The sequence below is a fragment of the Carassius gibelio genome, chromosome A1, assembly GCF_023724105.1.
Source record: "Carassius gibelio isolate Cgi1373 ecotype wild population from Czech Republic chromosome A1, carGib1.2-hapl.c, whole genome shotgun sequence".
NCBI classification, from domain to species: domain Eukaryota; kingdom Metazoa; phylum Chordata; class Actinopteri; order Cypriniformes; family Cyprinidae; genus Carassius; species Carassius gibelio.
The window spans coordinates 27,200,103-27,224,426 of NC_068371.1; the positions used below are offsets into that span (position 1 = coordinate 27,200,103).

A 24,324-nucleotide genomic window follows, 5' to 3' on the forward strand; every position below is an offset into this window, starting at 1 on the left:
CATTTTATTTATAAATTTTATTTACAATCCTTGGTTTATCAGAACTCATGTTGAGAATTATTGACAACTGAATTATAGAAAAATGATATAGATAAAGTAATGCACATACAAAGTGCTAATGTGGACGCAATGTTGAGAGGAATTATTATGATATTGACAGACCTCGAACTTGTGACTTCATAGATTAAAAATAATTGTACACTGTAGAACGTCTGCCAATCAATCAGAATCGAGCTTTAAACAGCCTGTCTTATAAAACCTAAAAACACTTGAGTTATTCTGTGTATAATGTAATGCAACTTCTTGTTTTATACTTGGGGTCCAACTACTAAATGATGCATGTTAAAGTATTTATAATATTGTAAAAGTAAAGCTTTTTGTTTAGCTGTGTGTGGAGGGTGTCATCCTTAATTTTATAAAATGAACTCTGTTGTCCAATGAGACTTAAAGCTACCATTTTAGTTCCTTTCACAAATACATCACCATTGTGATTAGAACTGTGTCATGTTAGTAACAAAGAGATTCTACTATAGTTTTTAATCAATATTGTAAATTTCGTTTTCATGTTATTTTTGCGTTTTTGTTATTTTTTTAATGTCTAGTTTTTGCTAAAAAATTTTCAGTTTTAGTTATGTCGGTGCATAACTAAATAGAACCATTTTTATTCTATTTTTTTTTCAGTTAACGTTTAAGAAACGAAAATATGTTTTTCTTTTCATGATTTTAGTTCAACACTTGCCGATTATCAATTGCTGTGTTGCTGTTTAAATACTGCAAAAACAGTTTTCCTTAAGACTGAAAGTTATGTGGTTTAGAGTTGTACTATATATATATATATATATAGTTTATTCTATAACGACGCAGGTAAAAAGTGTTCTGTGTGTTCTGTCTCGGACTCGGATTCGGATTACCGTACTGTCCAACAAGGCCACCGTACTACCCGTGACGTCACCCACAACAACATCATTGTCCGTATACTCAGCCTCGCTTCGTCTTGACGTGCTGAAGGATACATTAGTCACACATCTAGTGATTTACACATTCACAAAATAAACTAGATAGGACGTTATCTAGACATTATGCGACAGCTACTCGCGCCTATAGGACGTTTACTGTCAAGCAGATGTAATAAACTCGTTGCTAACACTGAGGATTTTATCATCGGGCTTTGATTTTACTGGCTGCGAAAGTGTGAAGTGCAACACTTACTGTGAAATTAAGTTCCCAAAATACTCGTGTAAAAGGAGTACTCAATAGAAAATATTTGTTATAGAAATCGACAATCTCACGATCACCTTTATAATCTCTATGCATTTAGCTATTTATCTTTGTAAGAAGGAGCTTGAGTAGATCGGATCCAGGATGACGGACACGCTGGTCCTCTCCTTCCAGACTCGGCTGTCTGCGGTCATGGAGACGGTCCTCAAGACCACCATGTACGAGATCACCCGGCTGGTGGAGGAGAGCTTCTTGGAGCAGATGGATCGAGGCAAACGAGAGACAGAGGCGTTCAGACGGAGGCTGATATTGTCGGAGGCCAAACTGAGAGAACGGGAGAGGTTTAAGAGGGTGAGGTGCGTGGACTGTGGTCGGACAGTGGTGTCCAGGAGGAGGATGCTACACAGAGGCCCCGAATCACAGAGCAGTGAGTAGAAACATGGCTCTCCGAGAGGACTGTCGCTAGTTATGCAGTGCTTACTTGGGTCAAGTGATGAATAAAACAAGAACAATCGGTTTAAAAAAAAAAGGTACAAAAGTAACAAGTTTCTAGACATTAAGTGGTTCAGCTTTTACATCAATTAATTATAACTAAAAAAATTAAATATTTTAAAGTAATCTTGAAGCCCCCTTGGAATTTTTTGAGGCCCCCAAAGTGGCCCTGGGTCATCACTGACCTATGTAGCACATTTCACATATTAGTTATATTACTTAAGGTTGGTTAAATACAACAATTATTCAGAGTCTAGATGCGTCTCTGTTTTTAATTAAATGTTTTATAGGTCTGGACCACCCACTTGTTGTAAAGCAGGAAAGTGCCTCTGACAGCAGGTGCAGTCCCAAGGGAAGTGCAAATCAGGAGAAGACTTCAACAGCTCCAGAATCTAAACAAAATGTGTGTATGGTATTGTTTCACTGGTAATATCCAGTGGCCCAGAAGAAGAAAAAATATTTTGACTTTTTTTGAGTGTCAGAGAGCATCTGTGAACTTGAGGGGAACCATAGTCATACAAAATGTCAGTTGGGTCTGATAAATCATTGTCTTTTTTTTTTTTTTTATACACATGTCTTTTTTTTATTTGATATCATCTAATGCAATGAACTTCATGTATTTTAAATTTGGCTTAGATGTCCAAAACTGATCCATTGTAGTTTGCTGAGATGTTATGTTAAAGAAATATGTTAGTATAATTTTTGAGTGGTTTCTAATTCATGTGTGTTTTGTGCATGACAGACTGTTCAAGTGTGTGAACCTAAACATAGAGGAGAAGTGAAAGAGGAAGCAACAGAGCCTAGAGACCCGCAAGCTCATCTTGTGATACATCCTCAAATACACAAACAAAAAGAACCTTCAGCCTGTGTTAAAGAGACCAATGGACTCCGCAATCCAGATTCTGACCACAAACCAGGATGCACGTCTTTCACTGAAAGACCAGGGGATGAAAATGAGGTCAGACAAAGAAACCTCCCAAAATGGTTTGACCCTAAAACAGACCCTTCAGCACGGTCTTCTGTTTCACAGCCAGAACCAGTCGGGTCCTCCGTATCTTCAGAGTCTCCGGGTTTGAGACCGCAAGTGGGCAGCATTGACTCAGGGCCTGTTAAACAGGAAGTTGTAGTGATGCTTCCACCAGACTGGGAAGATATGGAAAGGATCAGGCCTCCGGTGGTTTCTGCTCATAACAGTGCTAAGAAAGCACAGTCAGATCTTCAGCCTGGAGATCCTCTGCCCGCTAGACCTCAAGTACAGGAGCGGGTTTCCTATCCTGCGCCTCCCATCAAGGTTCAGAGCCTTGCACCACAAACCATGCAGCATCTCAGAACACCCGTTAGGAAGAACGCAAAAATCCTTCTACATCCCAATTCAGTTATGACGGATCAGATAGACCGGGCACAGTCCATCTGCAAAGCCCTTCCTGCTACTAAACTTCCTCATGTCCGTCAGTATCCTGAAGGAGCCGCTACAGGTGAAAGAAATTTCAGTACAGTACACCCAGTAAGAAATCCGCCGCAGATGGTCAGTATGAGGGTTCAAGGGGACATGCGGCACCATTCGGCGAAGACGATGCACAATTGCAGCCAGTGTGGAAAAGGCTTCTCTCATCTGTGTCACCTCAGAGCTCACCAACAGATTCACACAGGTGAGAGGCAGTTCTGCTGTACCATCTGTGGACGGAGTTTCACCAAACTGAGTAACCTGAAAGCACACCGCAGGGTTCACACCGGTGAGAGACCTTACATCTGCACAGACTGTGGGAAAAGGTTCACTCAGAAATGCAACTTGAAGAGACATCAGAAAATTCACTCTGAACTCACTCATACTAATGTATGACGAGACGTGGAGGTGTGATAGTGGTAGAATCTGTTATTTTACACATTACACATATTAGTTGATGTTTTGCTGACTGGCTAATTTATTTTTAAATCAGACCTACCCCTCTCACAAAACTTTCAGCACTTTTAGATTCTCAAAAAACTTGTCCCCACAAGGTCAAAATTTACTGGTATTACAATCCTTGAGTGCACATTTGGTCCCGATAATGTAGGGAATACAAGGTACACATACACACACAGATGTAAAAACTGTGTGCAAAATCTCTTTCTCTCTCTCTTATATATATATATATATATATATATATATATATATATATATATATATATATATAATTTCCCTTTTAATTTTGGGGTGAAATAGGACATGGGCAGTTTCACAATTTTCAATGCTTATTCATGGTGGTTTGGTGGTTCCTCTATTTAAAGTGTTTGAGTTATCGCACTTTAAATAGGAGTTTTACAAGCCTATATGAATAAAACACAATTACTCAAGTTTATACTGTTAAATTAGATCCCTTTGATTTGTTTGTATATTCAGATGCGTAGCATTAGCTCTTTGAAATGGTGTGCATACATAATGGTGCGTTACTGTTTTTTTTTGTTTGGTTTTTTTTAAGATACCCAGTGAAACTGCTTGAAGAACACATTTATGTAACAATTACAATAGTTACATGTTCATATTTAGATGTCTATGGTTGTAGGTTCAAACCTATGCAGGGGGCCCACAAAAGCACATGCTAAACTACAGAAAACTATTTTGAAACGTAATGGGATTAAATGGCATGTTTCCAGTGTTCTTTAGAACGTACAGAATGAGTGACAGTATAGCTGGTACACTAGATTCAGGCTACTTTCTCTTGTTGATTTAAGGACATAAATTGAGCAAAATGTTCCAGTAATGCATGCAAACAGATTATTGGTGATTCAGGTACATTACAGGCTCCATTACTGTAATGACAACTAATTTTTATTTATTTTATTTTATTTTTTCTGTGAAAATTAAAAATCTAAATGATGAAACTGCATTTTAAATGGACCAAATGGCAGGAAGTTCATGTCTCAATTTCTGTCATACAGTATATGTTGTTTTGTAATGTTCATGTCAGGGAAATTTAATATTTCTCCATCTGTTTGGTATGTACATGGTCATGTGTTCTTCTCATTTAGTATTTTTTGAGAACTGGCACATTCTTCTTTCCTGCTGCACTTAATAAAATAATAAAAGCAAATAAAAGTGGTTAAAGCACACGATGAAACATGATGCAACACTTTTTTTTTTTTACTGTTATCCAGTTTTTTTTTTTTTTTTTTTTTGTAACGCTTGCTATCTGGACACACTCAAGGCTAAATGGTAAAACTTTTAACATAATAAAGTAGGTCTTAAAATAATTTTATAAGCAACTAGGAAATACACAGCCTATAGGGATACAGTACACAGGCAACTAGTGATTCTACCGTGGACATGTGACTTTTTCTATTTCTCCCACCAGGGTGCATCATTCTGCCTTCCGTGAAATGGGTTTAGAAAAAAAAAAAATGTTTTGTTATATTTTTAACTTAAATACTGTACACAATGATTGATAATTAATTGTTACAATGTAAAAAAAAAAATATTTTATACACTATATATAATTAAATTGTGCATATCATAGAGGTCCGTCTTGTCTAGTACCATATTAAAAAACATTTTTAAAACAAAATGTGTACATTTTATTAAAAAAATTATGCTCATTGCCGAGGAATAGAGTGTGTTCCCTAAATGAAGAAGGGTTCACAAGGAGTTAATTATATGTCATTAAGTGTGCCTTGTAAATTAGTAAACTGTATTGTAATATGATGGCATACGTTTGACCATTGTGTGTTTACATTTACATTTAATAATTTAGCCGACTCTTCTATCAAAAGATACAAATGAGAACAATAGAAGCAATCAGACCAACAAGAAAACAACAATAGTATGTGCCATGGCAAGTCTCAGTTAGTCTAGTACAGAACACGTAGCCAGGTTTTATTTATTTATTATTATTATTATTATTAAGAATATGATAGACAAGAAAAGAAAATGTAGTATTAGTTGGTTAAGTGCTGGCATATGTGTTGTGTGTATGATTTCGAACTTCAATAACACTTTGAAGAAGCTTCAGTGAGTATGATGTATGTGCATTGCATGATGTGCAAACAATTCATCTCTGAAGTGTCAAGACAACAACACATGGTTCATGTGGTTTCACTGGCTGATGTGCTTTGCCAACTAGTAAACTGTAAGTGAGTCTGTTGATTCAGTAGCCGCTTTGATGAGTTCCGTGAATCTTAATTAAGTGAAGGATTCGTCAGACTCAAACTCAGTTATTATTATTATTATTAGTAGTAGTAGTAGTAGTAGTATTTATTTATTTTTGCCAGTCATACTTAAGTCACTACATGTAGCGCACATAGTAACCCGCTGTGACACACGTAGAATTTAAATTGTTTGGAACAAAGATCCATTTACATCCATTACAGTCGAGTTGTTGCAATTTTATACAGCACAGATCAGAGAAACCAAACATCGTTCAGCGCAATACTTGCACATTCAGCACAAACACTATTGCGTGGCGTCCACTGGAGGGCAGTAACGCAGGAAACCATCAACATTTTCTGCTTCCGCTTAAGATGACACTGTCAACACACACGATCGTTTTTCTGCAATAATACTGTTGCTGTTGTCACGTTATTCCGCGGGTGCCTACAGAGAAATTCGTCACGCGAGAGGGTCGTTTTCATAAGGTGCTTACTATCTGAATTGTGTGTCTTTTGTTATTTGTCACGGTTCGTTTAATTTTACGTTACTTTTTACATAAAAGGCCCAAAGACAGGGTCACTTATATTCTATTGAAAACCAGGTGAATTATTCATATGTCTAGACGTATTTCTAATAACACAGAATGTAAACACAGAATTTACGGTAAAAATCAGAGTGTATGTTGTATCATGCACGTGGCTGCACAAACAACAATAACACAACGCCCACCTGCTGACGGTCCTGATGAATAATACAGATTTGACACATGTTGACACGGGCTTGAGATGGTCGTCGTGATGCCAGTAATACTGTAGTTTTCTGACTTTGTCTTTATGTCTTTTTAGGGTGATTATTTTCATTCATTGGCTCGAGGTGTCGTCGAGGAGACAGGACGATGTCCGAAGCGCTTTTCCTCACATTCCAGTCTCAGCTCTCCGTGGTCATGGAGACCGTCCTCAAATCAGCCATGTTTGAGATCACCAGGCTGGTGGAGGACAGCTTCCTCGAGGAAGTGGGTCATCGGAAACAGGAGCTGGAGGTCTTGAAAAGAAGGCTGCAGCTGTCTGAGAGTAAACTGAGGGAGAGGGAGAGGGAATGGGAACGGGAAAGGGAAAGAGAACGGGGGAAGAAGACACGGTGCCCGGACTGTGGCCGAGCAGGAGACTCCAGCAGCAGAGATGAGAGCCAACCTGTCGAGACAGTCCGGGGTGAGAAACTACTGCTTCGTTATCGTTCACTTAAATTATTACAGTCCAACCGTCAGTCCTTTTGCGTTACAGTTTATCCTTTTGTAGGTGTAAACACTGAGAGCAAGCTATTAAAAACCCTATTCATTACTTATAATTAAAATACTAAAATTATCCACATTGAAATAAAAATGTAAGCAAAATTAAAGTATTTAAAAAAATAGAACCCAATGATTTAAAAAATTTTTTTTTTTTTAACTTTTACTATTTATATATATATATATACATATATATATATATATATATATATATATATATATATATATATATATATATGAAAATAAGTTTATTTTCAAATGGAAGTTATTTACTATTAAATTACAGTTATTATTTTATATATAGAATAATCATTTTTATACACTATTAATTCACACACACATACATATATATGTGTATAGTTATCAAATACCTATTTATTACAACTTTATTACTAAATTATAAATATCTATCTATAATTTGTCCTTTTATAATAAATCTTTGTTGTTATTATTTCCAATACTGTTATTATTATTATATTCCTGCGCTTGGAAGTTGACTTGTTCTCCAGAAAAGCATGCCATTCAAAAAGCCTGAAGAGATTCAAAATGTTAATTTTCAATTTAAGAAATATTTGAAAGTTAGCGCTTTCCTGTTATATGACTGACATTATCACGTGACGTTTTAGGAGAGGTTAATGTTCCTACATTACAAAATAATTTCTTTACCTGTGGTTTTGTCAGTACAGTATTATTAAAATTAATGTAGTCCTCTATTTATGCATTGCAGTGCATCTGTGATCATACAGTTAAGAACATCAGTTATGTCATTGTGTTAGTAGCGCATGGTTAGGTAAAGCCTGAAAGCACTGTAAGTCGCTTTGGAAAAAAGCGTCTACTAAAATGCATAAATATATGTTCAAATACTTTTTGGGCTGTTCCTTAATTTTGTATCCTTTCTTCTGGTGCAGGAGCAGACAGCCTTTGTATAGGCCTAAGCCTGAGAGATCAGTCTACCAATCAGCCTACACTAATTGAAGATGTGTGGAGTGCCAGACAACACCTGGAGACTAACAAACAAACAGCAGTACACTCACACTCTAAAGAGAAGAATGATGTACACCCACAGAATGCAAAAGAGATCGTCACACCTAACTCCAATGCACAAATTCATCAGGATTTTCTGCAGAGGCTTCTGGGCAATTCAGCCGTTCACAGTGAGTCCACCAGTGACTTCAAACCCAGAGTGAGTGATTTAGACAAATCCGAAAACAATATTACTCTCGATAAGGAAATGGACTCACACCACTCAGAACTGTTACAAAGTCCTCAGGATAAGCCCAACGATTTGCCGGCATCTTCGTCAAACGGTAGAGTAAAAACAGAAACAGAGCTGGATCTTCTACCTGTCAAGGAGGAGGAAGAGATGGTTCCGGTGTGGGACAGCGTCAACAGAGATGACGGGTGCCATGCAGAAATGGCTGATCCAAGTCAGGGAGAGCTCAGAGGACCTTGTGATCAGGAGGAGATACAGGTAGAAAGCTTTCCAGGTCTAAACTCTCTCGACATGCCAGGCGCCATCTCATATTTCACACCTTATTCAGTCAGCACACTGGTACATCAAGGTATTAGGGCACAACATAGTCATTTATGCACAACAGAGCAGATGCTTTCTAGCATACCAGAGAGATCACGTTCATTTTTCCAACCAGAAAATGGACACAGATATCCTGGTTCAAAAAGTTCTCTCCTCTATTCTCACAATGATGTTTGTCCAGGCGAGAACGCAACGAGCCACGAGCAATACCCAAAGCGTTTCTCCCAGGACAAACTTGGGACGCCTGAACAAATCCATGCAGAAATATCCCACCATTGCACCCAATGTGGGAAAACGTTTGCAAGAGCATGTGACCTCAAGGCTCATTCGCTGATCCACAAGGGCAAGAAACCTCTGAGATGTCGGCAGTGCGATCAGACATTCGCGTACAACTTCGAGCTCAAGGCTCACCAGCGAAATCACTCAGGGGAGCGACCTCACATCTGTCAGCACTGCGGCAAGGCCTTCGCTCGAATGAGCAACTTCAGGCAGCATCAGAACATCCACACTCGGGAGAAACTCTTCAGCTGCACTCAATGCGGGATGCGATTCAATCGAGCCACCAACCTGCGAGTTCATCTCAGACGACACAGCCACGCGGGGAAGTCCTACAATTGCCCTTTTTGTGGAAAGAGCTTTCTGAACCCCAGACAAATGAAGGCTCATTTACAGAAAGCCCATGGAAGAAGCGGGAAATAAACATGTCTAATTTGAAAATTCAGTTTGAACTGTTTCTGAATTGGATCAGTTCATGTTTACATATAATAAATGGTCTGCGTTGTTAAAACTCAAGAGGATAGCAGAGGACCCACTGTCCCATCGTTTTCACCTTAGAGAGAACTAAACAACATCTGGACAAATTGTTATGCATGGAATGTTTGCATTATAGAAAGATGAGGAATCTTTGGTTTCCTTATAGGTTTAATACATAGAGAAATTGGAATGACTGATTTACAGCAACAGGAAATATTTTGCTGTTGTATTATCAATGTATAATATCTGGTATATATTATATATTTAATGTTTTATGTATTCCCTCCAACAACAGTAAAGGCACAGTGTGTAGCACACCCTTTTACCTGAGAATGTTTATATTTTAACTAAAAAGGTACCCTGGCTTTCACTTAAATTGTGATGTGTCCCTGTTGTTTCAACTTTCATGGCATTTTGTTGGAAAAAGTAAATGAACCATCAGATGTAGCAACTGGTTGCACCTCTATTTCTTGTTCTTGACAATCAGTCCCACCTCAGCAAGTCAGTAAAGTAAGTCCAAAATTCTCCAGCTCCCTTCAGTCTTCCTTTCAGACTTCAATTCTCCTTTTCAGTGTGTTTTTTTATTTATATTTTTTTGGATTGATGAACACTGTTGTTGGACAATACAAGACCTCCTGCTCAGCCATTTCCACAAGATTTCGGTGATCTCCAGCAGCATTGTGTCTTGATGCCTGCCTCTCCTGGAGTGACCGTAGCTGGACACCTATATTCCGCTAAAATACAGGTCATTATCTGATGGATTTGTATACATTTTTCCAACAAAAGCAGTAAATGCTAGCATGACTTTCAATTGGGAATATTTAATTTGATATTTGTTATTTGAGTCTTTTTATAGTTCCTTATGATTAATGAAAGACTTCAGATATTTCTTACAAACTACATATGAAATATAATCTTAAATGAACATTGTCTGTTATTGCAGACTTAACGATGTCTGTAATGATATTAAACACACTACATGACCATTATGACACACATAACCTGTGAATTAATTGTCTTTTAATACAAAGCAGTCAGTCTTTCAAAAACAACACATGTTTTTGAGCAGAATATTACAGAAGCATAGAAGTGTCTCTAAATGCACCCAAATTGATATGAAATTATCAATGAAAATGGTGGTTTATTAATTCGTTGTTGTGTATGTTGTAGATTGGCCAGAGGTTTGCAGAACACGTTTCTACGGAACAAGGAAATTTACAGCCCATGAACAAGCAGAGAACATTCAGTGTAAGCAGTTATACAAAATGAATTTCATATTTAGGCTTTTGAACGATCAAGTAAACAGTATTACGGTTTCTTGTGTCTCCACCAGGTGGTGGCCAGAGAGATCCTGACTCAGTGTCAGGTGTGGCAGAAGGCCTGCTATAGCAGGAACATTGAGTGGGGCCCGATTACAGCGAAGGTTTGGTCTTCTTCATTTGTTCTGCCTGATGAGATGATCCATTTTGATGACATGAAATGAATGACGATATAAAGGCACATCTTCAGAGAGTGTATTGTGCTTTACTGTTCCACAGATAATTTCTGCATTGCCGCAGTTGTATGGACGTGAGGCAGAGGTGATCGTACGATGTACTAAGATGCTGCACAACCGCAGGGATTACCTTCGAAGGAGAGCAAAGGTTAGCTTCATGGACTCAGATTTCATCTGTTTATTGCTTGAATAGTGATGAATCATACATATGAATTCATCTTACGACACACAAATGTGTGAATGAAGGCATTTCTCTTGGGCTAGATGATTTGAAACATACATTTTATATTGCGTAGATGCTATGGAATAAAGCAAACTGAATTTTATTTTAAACATTTATCATTAAAAAAATAAATTACAGAAAAAAAGCAACATTTACTTTTCAGATTTACATTATATTTTTTTACATAATTAGAATAATAGATTATTTTAAACAAAAATTTTAGCTTAAAGAGCCAGTAAGATGAAAATTCTAAGCTTCCTATCACTGTTTATAAGTCCTGTACAACAGGTTTAAATCCATGCAAGGTTAAAAAACATTGTCATTTTGTCAAAATATCATTTTAAAATTACCTAAATTCTCAGAGATCCCCAAACGGTTCGCGCGAAGCTGTTCAAAAGATTCAGTTTCCTTAAACCCCACCTTTCGGTAGCATACTGTGTTCTGATTGGTCAACTGACATAAGCATGCACATAACCAAACTGAGCACACAACTTCACGGTAAACAATGCATTAGCATTAACATATAGTACTAGCGCGACATACTGATAATATACGCGACATACTGAACACATAACTTCATAATCATACTTACAGGTTGTGAGTCGGAGATGCTTGTTGGTCCAAATAAAGTTGGTAATGAACCCTCTTTTATGGCCAAACGCTTTGAAAATCCAGGCAGGTCAGAGTTTTGTTTCTCCCAAGACGGTAGGTGGAGATTATTATGCAAAGTGCTCCTAGTGACGTACATAGAGATGGGCAAAAGATTTGAAATCTATAACGACTCGTTTCAGCGATTCAGTCGACTCCTTACTTTAGAAACCAATAACTTTATAAATCTTGTAATTTTTGGTTTAATTACTTTGCACATCGTTTACACTGATGGACAGCTACATCCAGGGATGTAGTGGAGGCTAAACGCACGTAAACGCCGTTTACGCACCTCCCAAAATTCGGAAATAGCGTTTACCCACCTCCAAAGTGCGTTTATCCACCTCTAAATTGAGTTTATCCACCTCTAAATAGCCTACAGTTCCTATGACATTTTAAATTAAGTTTATGTCGTTTTAGTTTCATATTGTTCATTATTAGTTTCATAGGTTGTTTGTTGTTAAAGACGAAGTCTTTCATATTGCGCTGCAATGTGGCAGTGTTGACCAATGCTTGCGGTGTTGCCAGTAGTAGTGGGAAGTTCGGATCATTTTACTGACTCGGATCTTTGAGTCTCGTTCAGCAAAATGAACTAATCTTTTCTCTTCCCGTCTCTATGGGACTGACATGAAGAATAAAAGACCTCACCTGTCGATTCAGAACCCATATGTTGTGTATGCGCATGTGCGGTCAACACAAAATGATCGAATCATTCTCTGAGAAAACTCTGTAGTCCTGAGTCATATTAAAGATTTGTTCAAAATAAATGACACGCAACAGACTGCATCAAGATTCAAAAATGGATATCCGGCAATTAATAATAATAATAATAACGTTCGTTATTTTTAATAGAAATCATCACTCATACAGCAGCCATTCATCTCATCTCCGGTTTATTTGTGTTCGTATACATACAGTATCTACGATCCGCCTATATAGTCCAATGGTGCGCACATTTGAATAGATAATAATTTTATGACATGTTTGTAAAATATTTTGTCATACAGAATAACATTTCTATTCATTTTACACTGATTTATGCGATCTGAAGAGCTAAAACAGCTAACAGAGCTACAGATTACTCTCCTCTTATTGATGCGAGTCAGCTATGACATCAGTGCGATATCATTAGTTTGTAAAGCTGTCAATCATCTCACGTGAACCACGTGACCAAAAGAATGTCCTTCTGCAATGAAGCTGTCTGTGTCATTGCAGTCTGTGTCATTGTTAAAATATAAGGCAAAAGTAAAAAATATATATATATTTGATTCCAGCTTGTTAAACGTGAATATGTTCTAGTGTCTTCTCTCCTCGGTGACAGTCAACTGAATATCTTTGAGTTGTGGACAAAACGAGACATTTAAGGACCATTCCTGGGCTTTTGGGGAAACACTGATCCACATTTTTCTGACATATTATAGACCAAACAACTAACCGATTAATTGAAAAATATTCAACAGATTAATCGACTATGAAAATAATCCCAAATCCCTAATCATTACGTACAAGTGAATTGCATTGGAACCCCTGGATATAAGCCTCCCTCTCTATTCCTCTTTAAAAAAAAGTATGTTTTATCATTTAGTAAACTTTATAGATTTCAACCTTATTATTCCTTCTTGAGTCTCTTTAACAAGAACTTAGATTAATGTATGAATTGAATAGTGATTATGTGACCTATATGAGGGAACAACCAGTGATACCCTTGGCTATAGCGAAGTCATCAGGATACACATACACTGGTAGGCAGTGGCCCACCTTACCGTGACCACGATGTGGTCATCCAGAATTTATAGTTTACCCACCTCTTTTTTTTACCACTACACCTCTGGCTACATCATACACTGTAATACAGGTAATTTTTGATTTCCCATCTGTGTGGCTCTTTAAGTGTTCTGAAAATCTGTCCTGTTGGCACAGGATGATCCACCAGCACAATATTTGTCTTAAGTGGCTGGGGTATATTTGTAGCAATAGCCAAAAATGCATTGTATGGGTCAAAATGATAGATTTTTCTTTTATTTGAAAAATCATTAGGACATTAAGTAGAGATCATGTTCCATTAAGATATTTTGTAAATTTCCCACTGTAAATATATCAAAACTTAACTTGTGCACTGACAGCACAAAAGGTAATTTCTGTATGATTATATTGGTAATAAGTAAAACAGAGCAATAATCAACATATTATTTGATTGAACAGATTGAAATAAAAATATGTTCTTTACAAATGTAGGTTATGAAATACACTATGCACAAATTTTTTTATAATATAACATCACAATATAAAACAAAAAACAACTTCAGTTAAATATGGTCAGCTTTGCCTATCTCTTAGAAGAGGGTTTTGCTGCAGACTGGAGCACAATAACGTAGTTCATCTAATCCACCACATAGTGAAGCTGGCTGACATAAGGGATGCTTTTAATGCGAATGCATCTTAGAGGAATTTGGTGACGCACTGGATATCTTTAATGCACGTGTAATAATGAGGATTATTTGTCATCATACTTCATGACAAGGATGGACTCAACACCAACAAGCGAGACAGCAAATGAATGAGCACAATTGACGTTGTTGTTATATTGTACACATATTTTTAAACTTGCATTTTAGATTAGCCCGTTTGGAGTTGACTTATTGTTTTCTTAACATATACTTAACTGAAAATATATCAAGCTCATGGATTATAACAAATTGATAGTGAATTTTAACATTCAAAATGTCAATGTTAAATGAGGTTAATCATTATTTAATTGTAAATATTATTTTCTAGACGCATATTACTGTCCTTAAAACTGGAGAAAGCCCCTGTATCTCTAAGTGCACTCAGTGTTGTGACAAGTATCACTGCCCTTTTTGTGAGACCTGGGTCTACAAGCCAAGAGGGTTAGGGAGCGTTGTTAACCACGTCCAGAATCATCTTAAGTTGGCTGTCCAGCAGGATGGTGTGTATAGTGCTTCCAGATTCATTCAAATGTTATTTTGTCAAGGCATATTAATTCACTCTTGATTTACTTTTTCCAGATTTCGCTATTGTCAAGTGTAACTTAAAATGCAGAGAATATGCCCATTTTCACTGCTGCTACTGTTCTGCCACTGTTCTACAAAGAGGCCAGTTAAAATCTCATCTCACAAAATGCAAGCAGAAGTTCAATGCTGAATATGAAGAAACTTGCTCATTTGAGGAAAGTGCTGAACTTGAGTAGTTATTATTATATATAAACTATTCACTTATTTCTGATACTGTTGATTCACTTGTTCATATATTTAGTTCCCTGTTAGCTACAGGTAACACTCACAATTAGTATTTGGTGGATTATGAAACTGTTGTTGGAAATAAAGATTTTCTAAAAATTAAAAATTCATTCATTTGCTGCTGCTTCTTTCGAAACTGTGAAGTGCTGTGTAAGGACTGAAATATCTGTGTGTATTCTCTAAAATGATTTTTCATTTCAACACTACTGAGACACCACATGATATTTATTGTTTTGCTTTTGAAATGTTCTTAACCGCGGAATTTCCGAGACCTGCAGTTTTTTCCTCTCTATATGAGTAATACAAGTAAAACTGACACATGTAATGTGAGCAGTCTCCAGGAGTTAAATTATAAGACACTACATATAAAAAATAAACAGTACTCAAAAACATGCAGTATCTGGTTGAATTTTAAATGAGCTTGATATATATATATATCTAGGTTAACCGTTGAAAAGTTTGGTATCAGTAAAAACTTTTATTTTTTGTGTGAAATAAATCAAAGCTTTTATTTAGATTTATATTCATTTTTATAAAAGTGACAGTAAAGAAGTTTATATAAATTTATCAGTTTCTACAAAAAGAAAAAAAAAACGTTTTCAACTGTTGTCAATGCTTATAATAATAAGAAATGTTTTTTTTTTTTTTTTTTTTTTTTTTGAGCACCAAAACATATTAGAATGATTTCTCAAGGATCATGTGACACTGAAAATTAGAGTAATGATGCTGAAAAAACAGCTTTGCCATCATCACAGAAATAAATTACATTATAAATACTTTCAGTAAATACAGACTGCTCTGCCTCAACTTTCTTATTACATGTAAATAGACTAGACAAATGGCGCTTCATTACATTAACACCATGCCAAACTGTTGGAATGTCAGCAGGGCCATTAACCAAGTAATGAGTTGCTGGGTCTTTTAACAACCACCTACAGTGAAACGCTGCTTGACTGGTGACTTTTTATTGCATATGTAAATGAAGCAGATGAAATTCTGCTCGTGTGAAACTGGTTTCACCTGTTGGCCAGTCAACACTCTTCATTGGGCAGAATGAGCTACAGCTTTGACCAGATATTATTCTATGTTGTTTTTGTTATTACACATGACTGGGAATTCTAGACTTCAGACAATGTAAGAGTGATGCTCAGTAGTTTAAGAGTATTTGTTTATTTTATTCATACTCAGCTTTTTGTGTTAAGGCCATTTCTCAGTTTATTGTAAAGCCTCAAGATTTCCAGTTTCAAATGTTGAACTTTAAAATTAAAATGACGTGAAACATAATTTTAAGATATTATTTTCTCCTGCAGGAAACCGCTATGGAGAGAAATCTTTTACCTATGGGCCAGCGATATCTTATACAACTTCAAAGAGGTGATGTTCAAAATGTAAAGTTGTGAATAAAATATAGTTATGTGTGACATGTCTTCTGTTGTTGTTTTGTGTGTGTGCAGTATTGATATGTTTTCTCACTTTAAGGAATATAGTCAGGCAGATTTTTTAACATTCATGGATGGGAGCTCTTGTGTGGGAAGCATAATATGGGTTTGAGGAACAAGGATTGAAGAGAAAGGTTAAAATAAAATAACTTTAAAGTAGATGGGGTGCATTAAAATTGTATTCAATACATTTCATTTTAATATTTAAGATCTGGTTTTTAGATGAATTACGAGGTTTACTGATAAGTATGAGGAGCACGAAACACGGATTGACAAACACTCCACTAAATAAATGCCTGAAAATATTTTTTTTTACACGTTCACCTATTTTTCTACGCAAACAAATTGGTTGGTTTATTGTTTCTATGCTTGGTAACATGAACAGAAATGTTACGACACCTTCCAACAACACTACAGCCAAAAATGCATAACGTTAGTTTGTGTGGAATGTTGTGGAATTCGGTCCCACTGAGGTTTGTTTCCCGTCGGCCCGTTATGCGGTGACGCTTCACATTCCACACAACGACCGAGGGATTCAGAGCCCTCGTCTCAACCGGGAAAAATCGGTGTTTTATCAAAGGTAAGCTTCCCTCATATGAAATGTTTGTTTACCTTTGAGGGTGTGCATGTTTTCTTAGTGGTTCCCGTTTCCAGAATTTGCTCAGGCGCCATTATTAAATGATTCCCGCTTCAGATGAGTAGAGGAGTTGTAGGTTTTTTTTTTTTTTTTTTTAAGAAAAGGTGCAAGTTATTAATGGGGGGAAACCGTGACCACTTTATGTTTGTTCGTTTTCAGACATATTAGATTGGAACGGATTTTTTTTTTTTGTGTGTGTGCCATAAATCAGTTCTTGTCCTTAGCTTGCTTGCTTCAGCAGACGTGTCCCTTTAAACGAGAGAAATGCTCCATCCACGTTCAATCCCCACAGAGGCATTAGGGGTCATTTCGGGTTGAAACATCCGGTCGCCGTGATTTTGCAAAGTGAGACATGTTTCTGGATCAACATTATTTTCCAAAAATATAGACTTAACCCAGTCCCTACCCCTAAACTTAACCCTACCCATGATTTATTCCTAAAATCAGTGGGAAATGATAACTGATTAACAAGGGTGTAGAAGCACCTACTAGAAGCTGTAGCTCATTCTGCCCAATGAAGATTGTAAGCCTAAAATAGGTATTTCTTGAAAAGTTATATCTCAACTCTGATTGGTTGATTGGAATGTTGTTCCAGGATTAACACAGACGTTGATCCAGGAACATGTTGTACTTGGTGAAATCACGCTCGCCTGAATCATCTTTAAGCAGCTAGTTATTTTAGACATTATTTATGTTATTATGTAGTAAAAAAAAAAAAAATCAACAGTTCAAATCTGATAAACAAAGTCGTTGCTGCAAAATATTCAGTGTATTTTGTCAACAGCTCAAGATGGATGGTCAGCAAATATTATGAAGTCATTTATACACTTAAATAAATGGTTGATTTTTCAATTTTTATATGTATGTATGTGCGCATGTGTGTGCGTATGTTCATAATCATACCCAAACATAATACATAAACTTTTTTTTTTAACTAAACAATTACTACTAATGATTAATTGTTTTGAATAATGGCTGGCATTTATAGTTGTACTTTATTAAAATGCATGCACCTGCATATTGTGCAAAACATAAATGATTTGTTTCGATCCTTCCAAGAATCTTGCCAGAAAGTTGCCAGACAGATAATATTAAATCACCCTACAATCAGCAGAATCACAGAAACATTAATTATCAAAATGTCACAAACTTACATGAGATTCTGACTAAGAAGCAGAATTTAGTTGTAACAGATCATTTACATGTTCTCTTCTACATCTTAATATGTCTCCTCTGTTGAAAAGTAACCTGAAATTGGATGCCTACTTTTTAATATTGACTCTGTATAGTTGCACACTAGGAGGGCTGTGGGACGCTGACAGTAAGTCTGCCTTTTCTGTGTAAGAAATCCACTAGCAGCCACACACAATGGAAGTGGAGGATGCCTTATCGGCTAAGTTCAGGGTCCTGATTCAAGGGCTCATGACGACGACAACCTCAGAGATAGTCAAAATATTCAGCAAAGTCCTGCTAGAGACCAGAATGGAGATCACCCGGAGCTGGAGGGAGATCGACTTGTTGAAGCAGCAGTTGGAGGAATGTGAGCAGGAAAGGACGGAGGCCATCAATAGAGCTCACTGGAGAGACTTCAAAAGGGAAGATGAAGAGATTGAAGTGTCAAGTGTGAATTCTCAGTCAAACACTGTCATGCTAGTGGCTGAGGTGAGTGGGATGCTTTCTGTGGTCATTGTTTTCAGTGCAGTGCAAATCAGCATAGAATTAATGTTATTATTTCTGTGCTGTTTACCACAAAATACATAAGTGATCTGTCTTTTCCCTGACATTCTTTTGAAAATGTGTTGTATTCTGTAGAATCATTTGTGCTCTTTCGTTTATAATAATCAGCATGTTTTGTGTGTTACAGGGGCCTAAAGAAAGAGCAGAGAATGTCTCAGAACCAGAGACAACACAGTCAAGCAAACCAGGTAATAATGTTTTAAAATAATGTTTCAAGATAATAAACAGCAACAGAAAAAAAAATCACAGGGAAGTACCACAAAAATATATATATATTATATGGGGGAAATTAAGAACTTTAAAGGGATCTCTAAGTTACTAGAGTTTGTTCTCACTGATGACAAGACAATCAAGATGATACAAAGCTATAGTGACAACACTTTATTGTTATTTTAACGGTATTTAAAAAAAAAAATTCTCACAATCTGGGATACACAACCGATTTTTTATTGTTAATTAAAACTATTTAAAATAATTTTTGTTCATTGGAATGAAGCTAAAATAAAGATAAATATTTAAAAAATGCAGAAAATCTTAAATAAAATAAAATGTTCAATTACTAAAAATGACTAAAATGGAAATACAGTTCAATTGTAAATGTATAAAAGACTAAAGATAATAAAAAATGGCAAAGGACATAAAATTGTTAAAACTTGAAATGAAAAATATTAAAAACATATTGTAATAGTATATATAAACAGTACTAATGTCTTTTGTCACTGCTGCTATTGTGCTTAAGTAAAATACATTTGTTATGATTATTATGCTTTTACTGAATTCTGTTCAATACAAAATAGCTTTTTTTGTGTGTTGATTAATTAGGCCAAAAGTCTCAGAAAACCTGTGCAACTGCTGCAGTTGCTGAAAACAGCCAGAAGACCAAGTGCCAAGAGCAAAAATGCACACAGCCGAAAATAGTTTGTCCCGCCAATGTGTCGCGAGTGAAAGGGCGGAAATCATCGTCAAGCAAGACCATATCACAGCCCACATCTAAAACCATGGCAAATAAACCATCTACAAGTGTGGACATAATCACAAATAACCCAAAATCAAAGCTGATGAAAAAAAGGAAATTAATCAAAATGCAAAAGCGCTCCAATGATGTCAGTGTTGCTCGTGCACTTCGAGACCGACAGCACCTCAGCATGCAGAGGCACTGTCTGTGCTGTTCATCAGATGAGTGTGACCTCCAGTCAAGCCCCTCCAGAGCCCTGCACCAGGTCCCTAGTGTGTATATCTGTCGTAAATGTGAGAGAAGGTTTAAAACAGACCTCCTGTTCAAGAGTCACAATTGCCCAATGCCTCAGAATTGCATCAGGTGTGGGCAGACGTTTACTACCCTTCAGGGGCTCACCGCACACAGTCAGGAATCTGAACCTCAGTTCAGCTGCAGTCAGTGTGAGCAAACGTTTGCCACTCAGTGTGCATTAACTGTGCACAAACAGATCCACACCAACATTATTGTTCCCAAGGATATTAAGGCTAAGAGATTCGAGGTTCGTCTCCAAAGAATCCCTGACTCCCAGCTGGAGGCTGCTTTGTCCTCAAAAAGTTCTCTCTTGCAGAATAACTCTTCAAAACAGGATCTTTTGAATGAACCGCAGAATGCGGCTGCAGCAGATACAAGTCCTGGATCTGCATGCAAACACGGTGCAGAATCAAAGGCCGTGAATGTACCCGATACCAGCGAGACACAACTCTCACCCCAAAGTGTAGCAGAAAGCCTGGACTCAAGGCCAGGAACCCTGTCAGAGTCCGGTGTTGGACAGTCGAGCGTCAGAAAAGTCTATGCTGTCATGTCAACTGCTTCCTGCCAAATTCAGATTATTGAGGATGCAAATGGATCAGAGTCACCAGCTGTGCATGAATCTGAAAAAGTAACCGATAAAGGAAACCATGCCAGTGCAAGTGATGAGTCAGGACTCCGTTCTCCTTCAAGAAAGCGGAAGAAGTCAGGTAATATTACAAAAATAGGAAAATTTGAGCTGCCTTGATTCAACATTATATTTATGTAGATCAATTTGTTATATTCAAAAATTCTGAGCGATGTTTTTCCTCTAGATTGTTCTCATGATGCATACAATGGCGTGTTTCCTGTTGAAAATATTCTGAAATGGAGAAACAATAAGGTAGGAAATAAGTGCTTTTATGCATGATCCCATGAGCCTTTAAATCATAAAAAATGCTTTACTCTAAATTTTTACTTTTTAATTTTAAAAGGGAAGAAATGAAGTCTGGGTCAAGTGGATGCCTTGCACGTTGTGGTAAGTCTTCCTCGTGTGATAATCATGCTGTTAATGAGAAAAACCAGGACTGTTCAGATTTCCTTAGTTCCTTGTTTCTTTTCCTAAATGTGTCATCCAGTGGTTTGTCACGTAATGGTCAACCTATCAACCTGGCTGAGTTTGATCAGTCTGCCATATTCATGTCATATTAGCTGTATGCTATATGTGAAATTAACGATATCTTATTTATTCATACATACTCTTTTTCAAATTCTGATATGAATATATAAATATGTAAAAGAATGCACATTTAGTTTAGCTATAAGTGATACACTATCACTCCGGTGGCACTATTTACAGAGATGGGCAGGAATTATCTCTATGATAATTATGATAAGCTCTTTTTAGGGCAGGAACACATTCTGCTACACATCTTGGAGTGGAAGCTTGGTCAGGGCGGACTATAATTCCTTAAATTAGATAATAATGATTTATTTATTTACTGAGAGGAGAACATAAGTTTTAGAACAATACAATACATTTGTGTTTCCATTGTTGTAACCCCTTTGGTTAAGGTGCATTCCAACAGTGGATACCCCAAAACTAAACTCAGTTTCCTATTTTTAAATATGTTTGGGTTCATGCCTTTCATGAAGGAAAAAAAAAAAAAAACTCCCTGATGTTTAATTTCCTATTCTTATCATTTACTTTTCTCAGTGGGGCAAAGTTTCGGAACACATGGGAACCAGCAGAAAACTTTCCAGGCTATTTGGATGACAAGAACGAAGAGCTGAAGAAAGACTAGAAGGATCAAAAATGATATGTTGATTATGCTTTTATGAAGTTCTCTGTTTACACTACAAGAATGCTTTGCAATGCAGTTAATGTAATGAGATTTTCCTGGCCTGCCATTTTCCTGTAATATACTTTGGTTGGTTCCTTACAGCTACCCTAGATGGATGCATTCAAGTTAAAAAGGTGGCATTACTCTTTTTAAATGCCTGAGATGGAAGTATTTTTCTTATTATAGCTTGTCTTATTGTGAACAGCAAATAATTTTGTGTATACTTTTAGATATTTAGTATTTGAATGGCTGCCTTGTGTATACCTCAGTGCAATCTTTGGTTGAAGGTTAAGTTACAAGTTTACATGTTTTTTGGTGAAACTTGTGTTGATGGATTTTTATTTTATTTTTATTCTTATGCAGCAAGTTGATTTATGCTATTAATTGGCAAGATTGTTTGTTGGTTAATGATTTACACTACAAGCAACAATTTATTACTGAAACACTTTCTGTTTTTAACTAGTATGTTATTATCCCAAAGTCGAAGTATTCTGGTAAAAGGTGGTAATTGTTCTGGAAATCCCCACAAACATAAATAAACAGTTTCAGACTTCTCATACGATAAGTATTGTGACACCTTTTCAACAGCATGAAAATATTGCCAGTAATGCGGTTACGATCATTGCATATAAAAATGTTTAGGATTCTCTTAATTGTTCATAACAGATACCATAGTCTGAAGCCTTATGTACACTCTTAAAAGTAAAGGTGCTTCACAATACCATAAAATAACCTTTTTGTATAAATAGTTCAATAAAGGACCTTTAACATCTGAAGAAAGTTTCTTTGTGGCAAAAGAAGGTTCTTTAGATTATAAAAAGTGGTTCGTTTATGGCATCGCTGTGAAGAGCCATTTAAAACACTTTTATTTTTAAGAGTGTATTTTTTGAAGACTTATTTAGTTTTAAACTAAAGTTGCAACTACATGTGTTGATCTAGATAGTGAGAATCTGGATCGGTAGCCATAACAAAGTATGGTTAGTAAAAATTACATCTGCATTCTACTTCAAAATGAGTGATTTACTGTAAAATGTGCATTTTCAATTTTGCAATATTAGTAACTGCACCTATTTGTGGAACACAACAATAAAAAAATAATACAGCAGTGTTTGGATGAAGAGTGGGAAAAATCTTGTCAAATACAGGTAAATATGTAAGAGAAGAAGAGGGCAATTTTAAAATGCATCTGACAAATATTAATGTTAGTTGGAAAATGGTATTTTATTTAGTGTCCACTTATTCAGCCTTGCTAATTTTAATTATTAGCAAATTAAAAGAATTAACATCCTTAACATGCCATTTTTTTGTTGCTGTTTTCTGTGAAATGGTAACTATTAATGAAAAACAACAAAAACCCCTACGAATCATAAACAGGAAAAGAACCTTGTTATCTCTGAGTTTCCACAAACCGATGCTGAAATATCTAAATCTTCCTTTCTAAGCAATGTGAAAGGGAAATGTTATTTAATACTCTTTAACAATGTTTTCTGATGTTGTCCATATAGTCTTCATCAAGGCACTGTCCCAATATTCAAAACAAAGATGCTTGTAGTTTGTGGTCTTCACACCTATAAATGTTTTGTGTGTAGTAAACCTACTTCCTTTGGCCAAACAACTTCCTGCTGCAAAAGACAGCATTGTCATGACATTGATCTCAGAACAATCTTTGGTATCTTAGTTGTCACCTTCAGTGACAAAAAAAAAAATAAATCTGATCCAAGCAGCTAGCAGGTCACCTTTTGAAATAGAGAAGAAAAACAAAACAACAGTATTTCACCTGAATCATAAGTGAGAAACTAACACTGACGAAAGAGGTATATGGCTGCTTTCCACCTTACAAAAATCTACATTTCTCATTTTATTTAATTCCTAAATGGCCTTTTATTGGCCATAAGCATATACGCATATTTTAGTGGGGAATTACTGTAACTGTTTTTATTTCACAGGGTAGAATAACAGCACTGATGGAAACTTAAACCCACGCATCCTGGGACTGAGCAGAAAGTGTGGTTTTATGTTCTTTAGAAATCAAGCAAACACTGGACTATGTTCACACATCCACAATGGTTTCATCGTGTTTAATCGCTCTAACAGGTAAGGTAACTTAAAATAATTAAATCAAAACACTAAAACAAGTGCAATCATGGCATTAAATAATTACTTAAATATATATGTTATAAAAGTTATATTTTGTGCAATTCTAAACAACTGCGACTTCTAATGCATATTTAATGAAACACTAAAAGGCTTAATGTAGCTAAAAAGTAACAAAAGGGATAAAATCACCTTGCTTTCTTTCTGCCAGTTCTCCTCATTTCTCCCCTGAAGCATTTGGAAGCAGTAGAGTTGAAAGAAGTTAAATTCGGAGAGACGGTGGCACTGATGTGCAACCTGTCTTTCTACTCTGCCATCCA

General features: G+C 36.4%; 3 protein-coding genes across 6 annotated transcripts; all 3 read left to right on the forward strand.

Annotated features, from left to right (window-relative positions):
- The first annotated feature begins 1,287 nt into the window (after window positions 1-1,287).
- Window positions 1,288-4,813, forward strand: LOC128017266 (zinc finger and SCAN domain-containing protein 21-like). The gene is made up of 3 exons (XM_052602569.1): window positions 1,288-1,645; window positions 2,001-2,113; window positions 2,453-4,813. The coding sequence occupies exons 1-3, from the start codon at window positions 1,363-1,365 to the stop codon at window positions 3,548-3,550; spliced, it is 1,494 nt and encodes a 497-aa protein (XP_052458529.1). The 5' UTR covers window positions 1,288-1,362; the 3' UTR covers window positions 3,551-4,813.
- Window positions 4,814-6,150: 1,337 nt separating this feature from the next.
- LOC128017287 (zinc finger protein 397) lies at window positions 6,151-16,449 on the forward strand. 3 transcript variants are annotated; one of them, XM_052602609.1, is made up of 8 exons: window positions 6,151-6,318; window positions 6,679-7,041; window positions 8,027-8,589; window positions 10,576-10,653; window positions 10,739-10,828; window positions 10,944-11,048; window positions 14,547-14,718; window positions 14,798-15,134. In XM_052602609.1, the coding sequence occupies exons 2-8, from the start codon at window positions 6,729-6,731 to the stop codon at window positions 14,977-14,979; spliced, it is 1,503 nt and encodes a 500-aa protein (XP_052458569.1). In that variant the 5' UTR covers window positions 6,151-6,318; window positions 6,679-6,728; the 3' UTR covers window positions 14,980-15,134. The 3 variants fall into 3 exon arrangements, with proteins under 3 accessions (XP_052458569.1, XP_052458578.1, XP_052458562.1); XM_052602618.1 differs by lacking the exons at window positions 14,547-14,718; window positions 14,798-15,134 and adding an exon at window positions 16,339-16,449; XM_052602602.1 differs by lacking the exons at window positions 10,576-10,653; window positions 10,739-10,828; window positions 10,944-11,048; window positions 14,547-14,718; window positions 14,798-15,134 and having other exon boundaries at window positions 8,027-9,930.
- A 131-nt stretch (window positions 16,450-16,580) lies between these two features.
- Window positions 16,581-22,469, forward strand: LOC128017274 (zinc finger protein with KRAB and SCAN domains 8). Of its 2 annotated transcripts, none has more exons than XM_052602589.1 (7): window positions 16,581-17,047; window positions 18,394-18,766; window positions 18,969-19,029; window positions 19,664-20,797; window positions 20,903-20,970; window positions 21,062-21,105; window positions 21,784-22,469. In XM_052602589.1, exons 2-7 carry the CDS (start codon window positions 18,473-18,475, stop codon window positions 21,869-21,871), a joined length of 1,689 nt encoding a protein of 562 aa, XP_052458549.1. In that variant the 5' UTR covers window positions 16,581-17,047; window positions 18,394-18,472; the 3' UTR covers window positions 21,872-22,469. The 2 variants fall into 2 exon arrangements, with proteins under 2 accessions (XP_052458549.1, XP_052458540.1); XM_052602580.1 differs by having other exon boundaries at window positions 16,792-17,047; window positions 18,450-18,766.
- The last annotated feature ends 1,855 nt before the right edge of the window (window positions 22,470-24,324 follow it).